The sequence below is a fragment of the Penaeus monodon genome, chromosome 25 (genome assembly GCF_015228065.2).
Source record: "Penaeus monodon isolate SGIC_2016 chromosome 25, NSTDA_Pmon_1, whole genome shotgun sequence".
Taxonomy (NCBI): domain Eukaryota; kingdom Metazoa; phylum Arthropoda; class Malacostraca; order Decapoda; family Penaeidae; genus Penaeus; species Penaeus monodon.
The window spans coordinates 33,405,321-33,405,982 of NC_051410.1; the positions used below are offsets into that span (position 1 = coordinate 33,405,321).

The 662-nt window shown below is 33.2% G+C and overlaps 1 protein-coding gene across 1 annotated transcript in view; it reads left to right on the top strand.

Annotated features, from left to right (window-relative positions):
• Positions 1 to 662, top strand: part of LOC119589156 — a gene marked incomplete in the record, with an annotated part of 81,195 nt that overhangs the window by 73,150 nt on the left and 7,383 nt on the right. The window contains 1 exon segment of the mRNA XM_037937735.1: positions 145 to 311. Within this exon segment, the coding sequence (XP_037793663.1) occupies positions 145 to 311 (167 nt within the window).

Sequence of the window (662 nt, forward strand, 5' to 3'; positions counted from 1 at the left end):
CATTAAAACATCCATGAAATTATAAAAAAAATTGATATTGTGGTTTGTTGATCTTTTGTGTTTTTCCATAACTGCATATAAAATGTCTGAATATTTAGGAATTGTTTTGAAGATCAGGTGATGTAAATATGTTCTCATTTACAGACAGGTGCAAATAAAGTCACAACTCCTGTTAGACCAATTTTGAAACCACAGCCGTTTACTGATCCAGGTGTACTACACGTACCAGGAGACGCAAGCGACTCAAATTACAAAACCCCATCATATTTGGGTATATCCTGTGCTGTTAATGGTTATAGTCGACTAAATAGGTGAGGATTCCTTTTTGTTTTTCTTTCTTACAAATTAAAAAATTGTTTAAGGAAAGGTGTAGAGAATGTTGCAAGTACCAACACTAAGGTCGAAGGGTTGCTTTTGTTTTGGAGCTTTCAGCAACATCTGTGTTTTGAACACTGTCCTCTATAGTCACTGGCTTTTAAATTTTCCCCAAACCTATGCCCTTATCCATAGCTAAGAAGTTTATTGCTCATAGACAATGTTCATGTCACTTTATTTGTTCATAACAAGTATATTAACAGTTTAAAATCAGACATGTTCTTTGAAAATTGTAAATCAATTTATCCCCTTCTTAGCTTTAGAAAGATGGTGACAATAATTGATAT